At 47.1% G+C, this 15,676-nt stretch overlaps 1 protein-coding gene across 6 annotated transcripts in view; it reads right to left on the reverse strand.

The window, feature by feature from the left end:
- Nucleotides 1-15,676, reverse strand: part of OSBPL8 (oxysterol binding protein like 8) — a 164,812-nt gene that overhangs the window by 37,054 nt on the left and 112,082 nt on the right. For all 6 annotated transcript variants that reach the window (XM_030214139.1, XM_030214143.1, XM_030214140.1 and 3 more), the window contains 2 exons: nucleotides 14,858-15,042; nucleotides 52-133 (listed from right to left, as the gene is read on the reverse strand). In XM_030214139.1, coding sequence (XP_030069999.1) covers nucleotides 52-133; nucleotides 14,858-15,042 — 267 coding nt within the window. The remainder of the gene's footprint in view (nucleotides 1-51; nucleotides 134-14,857; nucleotides 15,043-15,676) is intronic.

Genomic DNA, 15,676 nt, shown 5'->3' on the forward strand with positions numbered 1-15,676 from the left:
TCACTAGTCAAGATGAATTAAAGCATGCATAGAGACCAGTGTATAACCTACCTTTGGTTTTTTATAGAACCCTGACAGATACCATTTTACCACTTTCTTCATTCGGTTGTAAGCATTTTCTTCAACTGCAGCCCTAGAAAGCATTGGTAATTACTTTTTATAAACTGCTTTATATAGTTATTTTACATCAAGAAAAACTGGACTGAATTATACGAGCCTAAGTACAAATATATACATAAAGCAGAGATTCAGTATACTGGACAAACCTCATATAGCACTCACATGAACTTGTGAGGTAGTAAGGACAATACATGTATCAGATGGAAATTTAAAACAAATACTTGCCCATTTGCAACCTATTATCACTTTAGGAAACAAGCAGGTTTATTTTGGTCAACTGTTCAGGTTTTTCAAAATAGAAAGCACATTCTCACTACAGAGCAAATATTTTCAACGCTCTTCCTCTGGATAATTTGCCAGATAAAATGGCTTCATTGAAAATTGCCACCCTCTGCCCGATTAAAAAGTACATGAGACTTCCATAACATGCATACCTTTAAAAAAATTTTTAAAAAACCAAAAAACCTTCCACGGAATTTTCAAATGTACATGGGTTATCTTTTCCCTGTTTAACTGTTTGCATAAATAGGTGGTGGAAAGCATGCAGGTGCCTCCAGCACATATATTGTCCTCTTACTAATTTTCAAAGATTTGTGGCTTCTTTGAAAATGAACTAGAAGAGTCCTTATACAAGGACAGATTATTCAAAATGCCCATCTAGAGTTACTTCCTCTTTTTATATCCCCTCCCAACTTATTCAACCTGGTCATTACAGCAACAGCCCTAGATCACAGGTCACATCCTGAAGCTCTCACAAGACACAATCCCCCATTTTTTTGTGCATTCAAATGGATCCTCAGGACTGTAAAGACTGCAACTCCACCTTTCTTCCACTGACTGCAACTAATAAATCTCCATAAACAACTCCCCAAATAGCTAGGTTTTACCAATTTATACATAGTCTGTAGCTGTATAGATTACCTACACATAGCAGCAAGACAGTAGCATACCAAGGGCGGAGCGGTGGGGGCAGGCTGCCCCAGTGGCAGGCAGCAAGGGGTTGCATGGAGCAGTTGTGCAGCTGCCGGTTCCACCGGTCCCCTGCCCCCTCTGTTACTTTCTGTTCCGGGGCAGGGGACTGGCGGAGCAGACAGCTGCCCGACTGTTCCATGCACCCCCATGCTAGAAGGAAGAGTGGTGGGGATGATGCACCTCAGAAGGGGTGGGGATGCACCTCAGGGGGAGGTGCAGTGGCGACCCACCCCGCGTGACAAGCACACTAGGTACACTACTGCAGAAAGGTCTTCCAGTAAACTGGCATCATTACCAAAGAACCTTACTTTGATTTTTTTCATGTATACCCTTTCCTTAACTGCAATGATCTCCCTGGCATATATGCTACTGAATGCTCTTGCACCAGGGGTGTAGCTACCTTTGATGAGCCTGGGAAAAAGCCCAGGGCTACCTCCTACTGCTCAGTCACCCAGCTCCCTGCTTTCATCTAACTGTGGTCCAGTCTCTCTCTCCCTCTCTCCCTGTGTGACCCCCTCAAGTCCTCTCCCTCTCTCCCTATGGGCCCCTCCCCCAAGTCCTCCAAACTTATGGTTGGTCATTTATTTATTTATAGCATTTATAGCCCGCTCTTTCCCACTCGATAGCAGGTTCAGTGCGGCTTACAATGTATGGGTACAAGTATCACAGAGATAACATAATGTATGAGTACAGAGTATCATAGAGGTAATATAATATGTGGGTAAAAAGTATCACAGAGATAATACAATTGTATAGAGAAGGACAAGATGATGAGAGGTGGGGGGAAGGTTGAGGCATGTTTAATGTTAGTGATGTGGATTTTGATCGTAAATTAAGTTGGGTCGTTTGGATAGGCTTGTTTGAAGAGGTACGTTTTCAGCAGCTTTCGAAAGCGTAGATGTTCATTTGTTGTTCGGATGAATCTTGGTATGGCGTTCCAAAGTTGGCTGCCTATAACGGAGAAGTTGGATGCATAGTAGGTTTTGTATTTGAGACCTTTGCAATTAGGCAGGTGACGATTGAGATATGTTCGAGAAGATTTGGACCTGTTCCTGTGTGGAAGGTCGATTAGATTGGTCATGTAACTTGCAGATTCTCCGTGGAGGATCTTGTGTATCAGTGTGTGGGCTTTGAAGTTTATTCGTTCCTTGATGTGGAGCCAGTGGAGTTTTTCACGAAGAGGTGTTGCACTTTTGAACCATGATTTACCAAAAATAAGTCTGGCTGCCGTGTTTTGGGCGGTTTGGAGTTTTTTTTAGGATTTGGGCTTTGCAGCCAATGAAGATACTGTTGCAGTAGTCAGCGTGGGTGAGTACTGTGGATTGTACCAAATTGCGGAACGTTTTATGGGGGAGGAATGGTTTTACTCTTTTCAATACCCACATCATGTTGAACATCTTCTTCGTCATGGCTTTTGCGTGAGTTTCTAGAGTTAGATGGTTGTCTAACGTTACTCCTAGAATTTTAAAGTTGTCAGATATTGGAATTGTGATGTCGGGGGTGATTAGGGTGGTTGGGAGTAGAGTGGAGTGTCTTGAAGAGAGGATTAAGCATTGAGTTTTTTCTTTATTCAGTTTCATTTTGAAGGCATTGGCCCAGGAGGCTAATATGTTCGTGCCAGTGATTACTTTTTCAGAGATTTCAGCAAGGTTGGATTGAAAAGGGATGAATATGATGACGTCATCAGCATAGATGAAGGGATTTAGGCCAGCTTTGGATAGGGACTTGGCCACAGGAATCATCATAAGGTTGAAGAGGATCAGGGATAGAGCCGATCCTTGGGGGACTCCGCATTGTGAGGACCACGCAGATGATACCAATGAGGTCGATTTGACTTGGTAGGTTCTTGTAGTGATGAAACTTTTTATCCATTTAATGATGTTTCCGCCTATCCATAGTCTGTCCAGCAGTTTTGTAAGAATATCGTGGTCTACCATGTCAAATGCGCTGGATAGGTCGAACTGCAGAAGAAGTATATTTTTGCCAAATGAAATTTCTTGCTTGAACTTGGATATTAAGGTGAGTAGTACTGTTTCAGTGCTGTGTGCGGGTCGAAAACCCGATTGTGACTCATGAAGTATGGAAAAGTTTTGTATGAATTCGTTGAGTTGGGAGGTCACTCGATTTTCCATTAGTTTGGTTAGGAGAGGGATAGAGGCCACAGGTCGATAGTTAGTGATGTCTATCGCTGGTTTCTTGGGGTTTTTTTGCTAATGGTGTGAGTAGAATATTGCCATGTTCAGAGGGGAAGGAGCCTTGTTGAAGTAGGAAGTTTAGGTGGGTGGTGAGGTCCGTAATGAATCCAGCTGGGGCATTTTTCATTAGATAATTGGGGCATTGGTCCAGGTGGCAGTGCGATTTGGAAAGTTTGGATAGTGCTGTGGAGATATCATTAGTGGTAAGGGGGGTGAAGTTTGTCCACGAGCGGTCTGCCGGGATCTCTTGTGAGTCTGGGTCCAGTTCATCGAGGAAGGTATCAATATATGCATCGTCATGTGGAGTTGTGTTGCACAGATTAATGATTTTGTCGTTGAAGTATTTGGCCAGTTGGTCAGCGGATGGGCAGTTTGAGGGTGAAGTGGTTACTGGATTGGTGTTGAGAAGGTTCTTTATGATTTGGTATTGTTTTTTTATGTCTGTTCCGGTGGCTGTGATTTGTTTTGTGTAGTAAGTTCTTTTGGCTCGTTTAATGTTATTTTTGTATTTCTTTTGCGTTTGTTTCCATGCATTTAGGGTAAGCTCATCTTTTGATTTGCTCCAAGTTTGTTCAAGTTTCCTGGTTTGTATTTTTAGTTCCTCGTTGAACCATGGTGAGGGTTTTTTCTTTGTGCGTAAAGTTTTGGAGTGTAGCGGGGCGATTTCATCCAGAATAAGTTTGCATCTGTGGTCCCATTTTGTGAGAAAGTGGTTTGAGTTTGGATCAGTTGACCAGTCGTTATCATAGATTTGTTGCCAGAAGGTTTCCTTGTCAATTCGTCCTCTGGTTTGGACTGTTATAGGGTCAGGTGGTTTGAAATGGTCTTTTTTCCGCCATTGAATGGAGAGGGTTGTTTTGTGATGGTCGGACCAGGGGGAAGCTGCCCAGCTGATATCTGATGAGAGGAAGTTTTGGTCTGTGGAGTATTTGTGTGTGATGATGTCGAGTGAGTGTCCCTTAATATGGGTTGGTACTGTTGGAGGAAGGTTGAAATCACATAATTGGAGGAAGTCTTTACATTCCCGGGTATGGGTAGAATTGGAGTCTTCTAAGTGGAGGTTTAGGTCTCCTATTAGTAGTATGTTGGAGTTATGAACGCATGTATTTAATATAAAGTCCATGAATGTGGTTTGGTTATGGTTCCAGTTGTAGGGAGGTCTGTAAAACAGTATGCAGGTTAGGTGTTCATATAGTGTGGGGCTATGTAGTTTTATAGAGGCGATTTCAAGTTGAGTTGAAATGGACTCTGAAATGGGTTCTGCGGAGAAGTTGGATCTATAGACGAGTGCAATCCCTCCTCCTCTTTTGTCTTTTCTAGGCCAGTGTGATATTTTGTAGCCCGGAGGACAAAGATCGTTTATGATGGGGTCTTCTGAGTTACGGATCCAGGTTTCTGTGATGAAGAGTAAGTCAAGGTTGTCCGAAGTGATCCAGTCTGTGATGATTTTGCTTTTGTTTACCACTGATTTGGCATTGGTATATCCTATTCGGACGGATAAATGTGGATCAGCGGTTTGGGGAGATGAGCTTATTTTAGGTGTTTTGGGATTGTGTGGGACTGTGTTTGTTTTTGTGGATGGTATCCTGGGTGATGGTGGGTTTCGCTGGTTATTGTTGGTATGAGAGGGAGTGGGAGATATGTGAGTGCTTAAGTTGTGTTGAAGGATTGGTGTCATGTTGTGTTCAGTTGATGGGGTTTTGAGAATAGCGTGCGTTGTAGCAAGTAGGTGGATGGTGATGATTAGTTTCAATAAGATCATGCTGGTGGGATATTTTGGTTAGATAGTGGGTGTATATGGAATGATGGGGCAGCATATCAGCATAACAAACATATATACAATTGAATGATGGTATTATTGATGTAGGATATCTAAGTATCACATTTTGGTACTGCTATAGTATGTTAGCAAGGCAGTATCAACAGACAATATCAGTACGATAGTAACAGTAAGATTCGGCACAGCAATTGAAAAATGATATTGTAAATATAAGATATCTAGAAGGGTCACAAGTGTGATGATATTTGTAACCAGATGTGCAGTGTTGGGCAAAGGGAGCTCAGCTGCTGCTGACCTGGGGTTTCAGAATGCTTGCTGATCAGACCCAACATAGGATGTGCGATGGGGAACTCAGTGACCCTCAGTGCTGTGCAGTCTCACACATACTGGTAGGCTTCCGGGGATCAGAGAGGCAAAAGTGCAATTTTTCTTTAAAATATCTCTGGGAGGGGGCATATGTGTACATGCAAAGGCCCATCCAATTTACCTCTAGGCCCATCCAAAATACTGAGTCCGGCTACGCCTCTGCTGCATCTAAGGCTCCTGAGGCAATAAGGACTATGAACCTACCATAATGGGCTCTCATTTGATGCCCAGATACATCCCAGAGTGAATGTGCTATTAGTGCAAAATCAATGAGTTCAGCAAAAAGTGTATACATCCACTAATGTCAATCAAGAATGGTGTCCCCAACTACGGTTATAGATTCCGTTACTAAAGTTTATGTTACAAGTCACAAGTCACTGTTCAACTTTAAATAACAGTTATTCAAGAATTAACACTTATCTGAAGCCAAAGTGAAAATTCAACAGCAAAGTTGCAGTCTCTCAAACCGTTGGCTCTACCGAGCTCCGTTTCGGAACCGATCCTTCATTAGGAACCCTAGTATTCAAGAGTTGAAAAATGCTGCTGCAGGAGTCAGGAGCCTTCCAAAATGGCAACTTGCGAAAGGAAACACCAGCTCCACTTCCAAATGCAGCGTTTTGGCTCGTGTTCTTCACTGTCTCCTCTTCTGTGGTTCCTTTTCGTCGGGGGCGGTAAGTTGGAGGGTGAAGAGGTGGGCCGGCGTTTCTTTTACGGTTCCGTTGCGCCCTTTATCCCGTCCACGAGGTCCCGTCTTGCGCTTCTCTTTCTCGGCTTCGGTTCACTAGCAGCAGAAGCATTATAGCCAAGCTTCCTCTGGCCAATCCCAGTGACTTCTCTATGCTACATCCTGCCTCAACGCAACTTCCTGTGGGCAGGAGGTACCAGGGTCAGCAAGAGAAGGCCTGTCTGTAGCACTTCCAATCATTCACAGTTTCCATAGATGACAATACAAAAATTATTAAATGAAACTTTAAATCTCCAATTGAGGGAATTCACCATAAATATGCATACCACCAATTGGGATATGCTCAACTATTGCAGGAGTTATCATTGGTTTCCCAGAAAATGGAGGAAAAAGAGAACCAATGAAAAACTCCAAAACATGGAGAAAAACAGTGAATGAGAGTGCTTTAAAATATGGTGTCCACACAACATCGTGCCTTTCTTTTCTCCCAGTGCAGCATGATACTTGAGTTTAAGTACTGAAGGACGACACTGTGACAGAATAAATTTATCACTGGACTGAGTCTGGAGGTTTGTCTGGTTTTGATTAGTATTGGGGTTCAGTTTTCTTTTTCTGTTTTGCTCTGGATTTATATTTTGGTCACTGGCTTGCTGTTTTTTGTAAATTTTGGTATCAAGAACCTTATCATTGATATTTTTAAAGCACTCTCATTCACTGTTTCTTATGTTGAAAAGACAGATAGGAGGCTTTTTTTTTGAACCAATTGTTTTTCTCCATGTTTTGGAGGTTTTTTTTTCATTGGTTCTGTTTTGCCTCCATTTTCTGGGAAACCAATGATAGTAACTCATTCCTCCAATAGTTGAGGGTGTATCAATTTGTAGCACACATAGCAGATTCCGTCACGTGAAGATTTGAGGTTTCATTTAATAATTTTTGTATTGTCTATATGTGAACTGTGAATGACTGGTAGCTTAATTATACAAACTGAACTTTTCTGTAGCATTTTCTGTTTCTCGGTTTGTTTTCCCATTCAATAAGTTTGAATTTTCAAATCAAGCCATTTTATCCTGACAAATTATCCAGATAAAGAACTTTGAAAATATCAATATTGATAAATAGATTTCATTTACTGGTGGTGTCATTTCTTGTTGTCTGCATATTTTAAAGCAGTCTTTCTAACGTGTTGCTGTAATCCACAAAGAATACTGGAATACGTGGAATATAAACTATTTTTCAGGTTTCATAAACAATCTTAATGAACTAGATTCATTTAAAAACTTATTTTTTTATTAAAATGTAAACAAAGCACAAACAGAAGGAAAGTCCAAGCTCCCAGTTCCTGAAGCAGTTGGGGGGGGGGGGGGTTGGGATATATATCTGACAGGGCACCCCTAAACATTTGGGCCTTATCCACGTTTAGTTTGCCTATGCCTGAATCCAACTCTGTCAAAGTTGATGGGCAGATCAAAAGTCACTTTGAGAAATGAAACCTAAGGATCTGGATGTGATCTGCAAACAAGCAGTACTTTGCCTTTGTCTGTTCTAAGATATCACATAGCACTTGAACAAAAAAAAAAGGGGTGGGGAGATAATACTAAGCCCAACAGTATTCTGCTACTCAAAATCTAGAAGTGACAGCAAAGCTCCAGATGACACTCTTTGGGATCTCTATTCCAGAAAAGACATCCAGCCCCAAACTGTTCCCCTAAAACCTACCACATACTCCCAACGCAAAGCGAATGCTACATACCTGTAGAAGGTATTCTCCGAGGACAGCAGGCTGATTGTTCTCACTGATGGGTGACATCCACGGCAGCCCCTCCAATCGGAATCTTCACTAGCAAAGTCCTTTGCTAGCCCTCGCGAGCCCGCGCGCACCGCGCATACGCGGCCGTCTTCCCGCCCGAAACCGGCTCGAGCCGGCCAGTCTCATATGTAGCAAAAGAGATACAAGGGAAGACACAACTCCAAAGGGGAGGCGGGCGGGTTTGTGAGAACAATCAGCCTGCTGTCCTCGGAGAATACCTTCTACAGGTATGTAGCATTCGCTTTCTCCGAGGACAAGCAGGCTGCTTGTTCTCACTGATGGGGTATCCCTAGCCCCCAGGCTCACTCAAAACAACAACCATGGTCAATTGGGCCTCGCAACGGCGAGGACATAACTGAGATTGACCTAAAAAATTTACCAACTAACTGAGAGTGCAGCCTGGAACAGAACAAACAGGGCCCTCGGGGGGTGGAGTTGGATCCTAAAGCCCAAACAGGTTCTGAAGAACTGACTGCCCGAACCGACTGTCGCGTCGGGAATCCTGCTGCAGGCAGTAATGAGATGTGAATGTGTGGACAGATGACCACGTCGCAGCTTTGCAAATTTCTTCAATGGAGGCTGACTTCAAGTGGGCTACCGACGCAGCCATGGCTCTAACATTACGAGCCGTGACATGACCCTCAAGAGCCAGCCCCGCCTGGGCGTAAGTGAAGGAAATGCAATCTGCTAGCCAATTGGATATGGTGCGTTTCCCCACAGCCACTCCCCTACTATTGGGATCAAAAGAAACAAACAATTGGGCGGACTGTCTGTTGGGCTGTGTCCGCTCCAGATAGAAGGCCAATGCTCTCTTGCAGTCCAATGTGTGCAGCTGACGTTCAGCAGGGCAGGAATGAGGACGGGGAAAGAATGTTGGCAAGACAATTGACTGGTTCAGATGGAACTCCGACACGACCTTTGGCAAGAACTTAGGGTGAGTGCGGAGGACTACTCTGTTATGATGAAATTTGGTGTAAGGGGCCTGGGCTACCAGGGCCTGAAGCTCACTGACTCTACGAGCTGAAGTAACTGCCACCAAGAAAATGACCTTCCAGGTCAAGTACTTCAGATGGCAGGAGTTCAGTGGCTCAAAAGGAGGTTTCATCAGCTGGGTGAGAACGACATTGAGATCCCATGACACTGTAGGAGGCTTGACAGGGGGCTTTGACAAAAGAAAACCTCTCATGAAGCGAACAACTAAAGGCTGTCCCGAGATCGGCTTACCTTCCACATGGTAATGGTATGCACTGATTGCACTAAGGTGAACCCTTACAGAGTTGGACTTGAGACCAGACTCAGACAAGTGCAGAAGGTATTCAAGCAGGGTCTGTGTAGGACAAGAGCGAGGATCTAGGGCCTTGCTGTCACACCAGACGGCAAACCTCCTCCATAGAAAGAAGTAACTCCTCTTGGTGGAATCTTTCCTGGAAGCAAGCAAGATGCGGGAGACACCCTCTGACAGACCCAAAGAGGCAAAGTCTACGCTCTCAACATCCAGGCCGTGAGAGCCAGGGACCGGAGGCTGGGATGCAGAAGAGCCCCTTCGTCCTGCGTGATGAGGGTCGGAAAACACTCCAATCTCCACGGTTCTTCGGAGGATAACTCCAGAAGAAGAGGGAACCAGATCTGACGCGGCCAAAAGGGAGCAATCAGAATCATGGTGCCTCGGTCTTGCTTGAGTTTCAACAAAGTCTTCCCCACCAGAGGAATGGGAGGATAAGCATACAGCAGGCCCTCCCCCCAATGCAGGAGGAAGGCATCCGATGCCAGTCTGCCGTGGGCCTGAAGCCTGGAACAGAACTGAGGGACTTTGTGGTTTGCTCGAGATGCGAAGAGATCCACCAAGGGGGTGCCCCACGCTTGGAAGATCTGGCGCACCACTCGGGAATTGAGCGACCACTCGTGAGGTTGCATAATCCTGCTCAACCTGTCGGCCAGACTGTTGTTTACGCCTGCCAGATATGTGGCTTGGAGCACCATGCCGTGACGGCGAGCCCAGAGCCACAAGCTGACGGCTTCCTGACACAGGGGGCGAGATCCGGTGCCCCCCTGCTTGTTGACGTAGTACATGGCAACCTGGTTGTCTGTCTGAATTTGGATAATTTGGTGGGACAGCCGATCTCTGAAAGCCTTCAGAGCGTTCCAGATCGCTCGCAACTCCAGGAGATTGATCTGTAGATCGCGTTCCTGGAGGGACCAGCTTCCTTGGGTGTGAAGCCCATCGACATGAGCTCCCCATCCCAGGAGAGACGCATCCGTGGTCAGCACTTTTTGTGGCTGAGGAATTTGGAAAGGACGTCCCAGAGTCAAATTGGAGCAAATCGTCCACCAATACAGGGATTCGAGAAAACTCGTGGACAGGTGGATCACGTCTTCTAGATCCCCAGCAGCCTGAAACCACTGAGAAGCTAGGGTCCATTGAGCAGATCTCATGTGAAGGCGGGCCATGGGAGTCACATGAACTGTGGAGGCCATGTGGCCCAGCAATCTCAACATCTGCCGAGCTGTGATCTGCTGGGACGCTCGCACCCGCGAGACGAGGGACAACAAGTTGTTGGCCCTCGCCTCTGGGAGATAGGCGCGAGCCGTCCGAGAATCCAGCAGAGCTCCTATGAATTCGAGTCTCTGCGCCGGGAGAAGATGGGACTTTGGGTAATTTATCACAAACCCCAGTAGCTCCAGGAGGCGAATAGTCATCTGCATGGACTGCAGGGCTCCTGCCTCGGACGTGTTCTTCACCAGCCAATCGTCGAGATATGGGAACACGTGCACCCCCAGCCTGCGAAGTGCTGCTGCTACTACAGCCAAGCACTTTGTGAACACCCTGGGCGCAGAGGCGAGCCCAAAGGGTAGCACACAGTACTGGAAGTGACGTGTGCCCAGCTGAAATCGCAGATACTGTCTGTGAGCTGGCAGTATCGGGATGTGTGTGTAGGCATCCTTCAAGTCCAGAGAGCATAGCCAATCGTTTTCCTGAATCATGGGAAGTAGGGTGCCCAGGGAAAGCATCCTGAACTTTTCTTTGACCAGATATTTGTTCAGGGCCCTTAGGTCTAGAATGGGACGCATCCCCCGTTTTCTTTTCCACAAGGAAGTACCTGGAATAGAATCCCAGCCCTTCTTGCCCGGATGGCACGGGCTCGACCGCATTGGCGCTGAGAAGGGCGGAGAGTTCCTCTGCAAGTACCTGCTTGTGCTGGAAGCTGTAAGACTGAGCTCCCGGTGGACAATTTGGAGGTTTTGAGGCCAAATTGAGGGTGTATCCTTGCCGGACTATTTGGAGAACCCACTGATCGGAGGTTATGAGAGGCCACCTTTGGTGAAAAGCTTTCAACCTCCCTCCGACTGGCAGGTCGCCCGGCACTGACACTTGGATGGCGGCTATGCTCTGCTGGAGCCAGTCAAAAGCTCGCCCCTTGCTTTTGCTGGGGAGCCGAGGGGACTTGCTGAGTCGCACGCTGCTGACGAGAGCGAGCGCGCTGGGGCTTAGCCTGGGCCGCAGGCTGTCGAGAAGGAGGATTGTACCTACGCTTGCCAGAAGAGTAGGGAACAGTCTTCCTTCCCCCGAAAAATCGTCTACCTGTAGAGGTAGAAGCTGAAGGCTGCCGGCGGGAGAACTTGTCGAATGCGGTGTCCCGCTGGTGGAGCTGCTCTACCACCTATTCGACTTTCTCTCCAAAAATATTATCCGCACGGCAAGGCGAGTCCGCAATCCGCTGCTGGATTCTATTCTCCAGGTCGGAGGCACGCAGCCATGAGAGCCTGCGCATCACCACACCTTGAGCAGCGGCCCTGGACGCAACATCAAAGGTGTCATACACCCCTCTGGCCAGGAATTTTCTGCACGCCTTCAGCTACCTGACCACCTCCTGAAAAGGCTTGGCTTGCTCAGGGGGGAGAGCATCAACCAAGCCCGCCAACTGCCGCACATTGTTCCGCATGTGTATGCTCGTGTAGGGCTGGTAAGACTGAATTTTGGCCACGAGCATAGAAGAATGGTAGGCCTTCCTCCCAAAGGAGTCTAAGGTTCTAGAGTCCTTGCCCGGGGGCGCCGAAGCATGCTCCCTAGAACTCTTAGCCTTCTTTAGGGCCAGATCCACAACTCCAGAATCATGAGGCAACTGGGTGCGCATCAGATCTGGGTCCCCATGGATCCGGTACTGGGACTCGATCTTCTTGGGGATGTGGGGATTAGTTAAAGGCTTGGTCCAGTTCGCCAGCAATGTCTTTTTGAGGACATGGTGCAGGGGAACAGTGGACGCTTCCTTAGGTGGAGAAGGATAGTCCAGGAGCTCAAACATTTCAGCCCTGGGCTCGTCCTCCACAACCACCGGGAAGGGGATGGCCGTAGACATCTCCCGGACAAAGGAAGCGAAAGACAGACTCTCAGGAGGAGAAAGCTGTCTTTCAGGAGAGGGAGTGGGATCGGAAGGAAGACCCTCAGACTCCTCGTCAGAGAAATATCTGGGGTCTTCTTCCTCTTCCCACGAGGCCTCCCCCTCGGTGTCAGACACAAGTTCACGGACCTGTGTCTGCAACCGTGCCCGACTCGACTCCGTGGAGCCACGTCCACGATGGGGGCGTCGAGAGGTAGACTCCCTCGCCCGCATCGGCGAAGCTCCCTCCGCCGACGTAGTCGGGGAGCCTTCCTGGGAGGCGACGGCAGCCGGCACCGACGCCGGAGACCTCACCTCGGGCGATGGACCTGCCGGCGCCACGCTCGACGGTACCGGTGGCGCAAGCACCACCGGTACCGGAGGGGTAGGGCGCAACAGCTCTCCCAGAATCTCTGGGAGGACGGCCCGGAGGCTCTCGTTCAGAGCGGCTGCAGAGAAAGGCATGGAAGTCGATGCAGGCGTCGACGTCAGAACCTGTTCCGGGCGTGGAGGCTGTTCCGGGCTGTCCAGAGTGGAGCGCATCGACACCTCCTGAACTGAGGGTGAGCGGTCCTCTCGGTGCCGATGCCTGCTGGGTGCCGACTCCCTCGGCGACCCAGAGCTCTCGGTAACGACACCGGAAGGGGACCGGTGACGATGCTTCTTCGTCTTCTTGGAACGAAGCATGTCACCGGAGCTTCCCGGTACCGACGAGGAGGACGTAGAATCCAGCCGTCGCTTCCTCGGGACCGAGGCCGAAGGAGGTCGGTCTCGGGGGGACTGTACCGCAGGAGCCCTCAGGGTAGGGGGAGACCCACCCGAAGGCTCACCGCCACCAGCAGGGGAATGGACAGCCCTCACCTGCACTCCAGACGATGCACCACCGTCCGACGACATCAGCAGACGAGGTCCCGGTACCACCGACGTCGATGCAGCTATCCGATGTCTCTGCGCCGATGCAGAGGTCCGATGCCTCGATGCACTCGATGCACTGGCGGCCGAGGATGAAGCTCTGGACGCTGAAGACGCCGATGCACACGATACCCCCGGTGCCGATGCCGACGAAGAGCCCGAGAACAAAACGTTCCACTGGGCCAATCTCGCTACCTGAGTCCGCCTTTGCAAAAGGGAACACAGACTACAGGCCTGAGGGCGGTGCTCGGCCCCCAGACACTGAAGACACGACGCGTGCCTGTCAGTGAGCGAGATTACCCGGGCGCACTAGGTGCACTTCTTGAAGCCGCTGGAAGGCTTCGATGTCATGGGCGGAAAAATCACGCCGGCGAAATCAAAATCCGAAATGTGAGCACCAAAACTTTGAGGGAGAAAAATCTCAACCGAGGCCGAAAAGAGGCCTACCCCAACGACGAAAGAAAACTTACCGGGGCAAAGTCTGAAAATACGGGAAGGGGCAAAACGAAACCCGAGGGGGCTTCCGGAGCACTTCCCGAACAAATTTGAAAGATTTTCCGAAGAAAAAAACACTCGGAGAAAAAGGACGCGCGAGGTCGACTTTCCGGGGCTCGACACGGCGAAAACACAACCGTACCGAGTGCGGACGAAAGAAGACTGGCCGGCTCGAGCCGGTTTCGGGCAGGAAGACGGCCGCGCATGCGCGGTGCGCGCGAGGGCTAGCAAAGGATTTTGCTAGTGAAGATTCCGATTGGAGGGGCTGCCGTGGACGTCACCCATCAGTGAGAACAAGCAGCCTGCTTGTCCTCAGAGAAAACCAGTTTTACTTCAGAAAGCAGGTGAAAGCCTGGCTCTTCTCCCAAGCCTTTAATGGAAGAAGCAACTAGTTGCACACAGGACGACTTAACACAGGCTGTACATTCTGTAGCAGGACTTATTACACTTACCCCGAGATCAATTGCTCACACCCACTCTAACACCATGTGCAATTTTTTCCTTGACTCACCCTTATCTTCTGTTACTCTCTCTTAACTTTTATGTGTTCTACCTCTGCTTAACACCATGCCATTTACCAAGATACTTTTACTGAGTATTGTGTTGACATCGTAAGTATGCATACTATGCTATAATGTATACTGTTCGTCTATTTTTGCTGCTGTAGTTAATAATTGTCTATATCCAGTTAATACTTGCACACCACCTTGGGTGAAATTCTTCAAAAAAGAAGTAAATAACTCCTAATATATATACAAATATACATAATAACAGTGTCAAAATGCAGATAACAAATCCGGTAGCAGAAAAACAGAAGTATCGCCCTTATTGATCTACTGGCAGAGGAAAAGTCCTGACCTGGGAATCAAAGCCAGATGTTCTGCACAGCTGTACACAGCAATGCCAGTGAGCCACTGGGCTAATCTTTACTGCAAGTGCCACCTTTCAATTCACCGACAGTTAACCTAGTAAAAAGCCAGATAATCTTGCCATCTACAATGGCCATAGTACAGAACATTAGCTTGCCAAAATCTAATCTGGCCTAGAAACTTGAGTACATACCATGAACAGCTAAATGCATTTTACATGATATAGCTGGAAAAGTAAAGTTTCTGAAAAAAATAAGCAAAAAAAGGAGAAAATACTCACTCAGATAGAAAGTCTGCATGATAGTAATAATCAGACAGCCTGTCCAGAAAAGATCGGGGCTCCAAAATAAATGTGGGTAGAACAACCTTTGAAAGATCCATTCCTGGACGGACTTGTTTTAGTAGAGTCCAGATCAGGCTTTTGTGCTCTTCTGATACAGTTTCTGTTTGGGAAGCTTCGCCTGCCTTTATCATCATAAAGTATATTTACATTTTAAAAAGAAAAGAACAGAGTCATATCAGGTTTAATAATTAACACTGCACTTTTTCCAAAGTACTCATATAAACTAACTCATTAAAAAAAGTTATGGCGTTATTGATAATGAAGCTACAATTTGAGAAAAGACACACTGCTTTTATTTAGTGCTTCAATAAAGAACAAGCTTTTGGCTCACTCTGCTAAATGCTGCAAAAAAAAAAAAAAAAACCCTTAATAGAAAAATAGTGTTCAAAATTGAATTAAACATTTCTTATAATGTTCACACCAGTGTTAAAAAAAAAACCCTAAACAAAAACACACTGCTTCAAACAAATCTTTTCTCTGCATAGATCCTATGTTCAGATATAGGTCATAAAGCCAAATTGATTAAACCTCTCCAGAAATAGCACATGCTGCAATAGACATTTTTACTGGTTTTGTACTGGTAATTTCTTTCTCAATGTATATCAGACTAAATGTTAAGCAGTAGTAGTAGTAGTATACAAAGCCATGGCTGCTGGAGCAGTAATGCCGACAAAGCCCATTCAAAGTGAACGGGCTGTGTCGGCATTGGTGCGCGGCTTTGTAAAAGGGGTGGGGTTAGTAGTAATTATGTACCCG

Source organism: Microcaecilia unicolor, chromosome 9 (assembly GCF_901765095.1).
Source record: "Microcaecilia unicolor chromosome 9, aMicUni1.1, whole genome shotgun sequence".
NCBI classification, from domain to species: domain Eukaryota; kingdom Metazoa; phylum Chordata; class Amphibia; order Gymnophiona; family Siphonopidae; genus Microcaecilia; species Microcaecilia unicolor.